Raw genomic sequence first — 1,504 nt, 5'->3', positions numbered from 1 at the left:
GTTCCGGCATTTAAGAACATCATCTCTGTCCTTTTTCTTTCTTCCTTTTTATTTATTTTTTCTTTTTTTTGCCTTAGGCCTAACTCCACCCACAACTCCTCCTCATAAAGCCAACCAAGATAACCCTTTTAGGGCTTCTCCAAAGCTGAAGTCCTCTTGCAAGACTGTGGTGCCACCACCATCAAAGAAGCCCCGGTACAGTGAGTCTTCTGGTACCCAAGGCAATAACTCCACCAAGAAAGGGCCCGAGCAATCCGAGTTGTATGCGCAGCTCAGCAAGTCCTCAGTGCTCACCAGCGGACATGAGGAAAGGAAGACCAAGCGGCCCAGTCTGCGGCTGTTTGGTGACCATGACTACTGTCAATCAATTAATTCCAAAACGGAAATACGCATTAATATATCACAGGAGCTCCAAGACTCTCGACAACTAGTATATAAACATGCCTCCTCTGATTTGCAGGGGCAGATTTGTTCTTCCACAGATTCAGACCAGTGCTACCTGAGAGAGACTTTGGAGGCAAGCAAGCAGGTCTCTCCTAGCAGCACCAGAAAACAGCTCCAAGACCAGGAAATCCGAGCCGAGCTGAACAAGCACTTCGGTCATCCCAGTCAAGCTGTTTTTGATGACGAAGCAGACAAGACCAGTGAACTGAGGGACAGTGATTTCAGTAATGAACAATTCTCCAAACTACCTATGTTTATAAATTCAGGACTAGCCATGGATGGCCTGTTTGATGACAGCGAAGATGAAAGTGATAAACTAAGCTACCCTTGGGATGGCACGCAATCCTATTCATTGTTTGATGTGTCGCCTTCTTGCTCTTCTTTTAACTCTCCATGTAGAGATTCCGTGTCGCCACCCAAATCCTTATTTTCTCAAAGACCCCAAAGGATGCGCTCTCGTTCAAGGTCTTTTTCTCGACACAGGTCGTGTTCTCGATCACCATATTCCAGGTCAAGATCAAGGTCCCCAGGCAGTAGATCCTCTTCAAGGTAAACTTTGTCAAAACCCACCCAATGCATAAAGTATTCCCAGGAAGTCAAGAAAAGTATTCAAAATCCACAGCCAGCCCAGTCCCTCGCCATTGCCTTCTGAGTGCCACGCTGCAACTAACAAGAATGTTGTCACACATACATCCCTTCCTGTGTTCTCTTAAATCTGTCAGCCCTGAGCACAGTGCCTTGAGCCAGTCAGATCAGAGAGAGCAATTTGTAAGAAACTTGCTCATCTAACTTTTTCCATTACCTGGAGAGCTGCCCTGTACCAGGATAGTTGAGATCCATGCAAGATAAAGCTGACAGTCTACCAGACCTGGTGCTCAGTGTTAACATCAATAAGAGACGCTGAAAGAGAACACATCACTCCCAGACTTTTGAGCTGACTAGATGATCACACAGTGTCACTGGGAGATCTCACTAGTAGCTAGGAAGAAAAAAAAGCCGGTTTATGTAAGACGGTGTTCCAGAGGATGTTCCATAGTGCTGATCAACTTGGATTAAGTGG

The 1,504-nt window shown here is 45.9% G+C and overlaps 1 protein-coding gene across 1 annotated transcript in view; it reads left to right on the top strand.

Moving 5' to 3' along the window:
• The window catches only part of PPARGC1A (peroxisome proliferator-activated receptor gamma, coactivator 1 alpha), a 308,448-nt gene that overhangs the window by 286,569 nt on the left and 20,375 nt on the right, over positions 1 to 1,504 (top strand). The window contains exon 8 of the mRNA XM_008571492.1: positions 78 to 993. Coding sequence (XP_008569714.1) covers positions 78 to 993 — 916 coding nt within the window. The remainder of the gene's footprint in view (positions 1 to 77; positions 994 to 1,504) is intronic.

Source organism: Galeopterus variegatus, unplaced genomic scaffold, assembly GCF_000696425.1.
Source record: "Galeopterus variegatus unplaced genomic scaffold, G_variegatus-3.0.2 Scaffold691, whole genome shotgun sequence".
NCBI lineage: Eukaryota > Metazoa > Chordata > Mammalia > Dermoptera > Cynocephalidae > Galeopterus > Galeopterus variegatus.
This window is presented reverse-complemented; position numbering and strand designations above follow the sequence as displayed.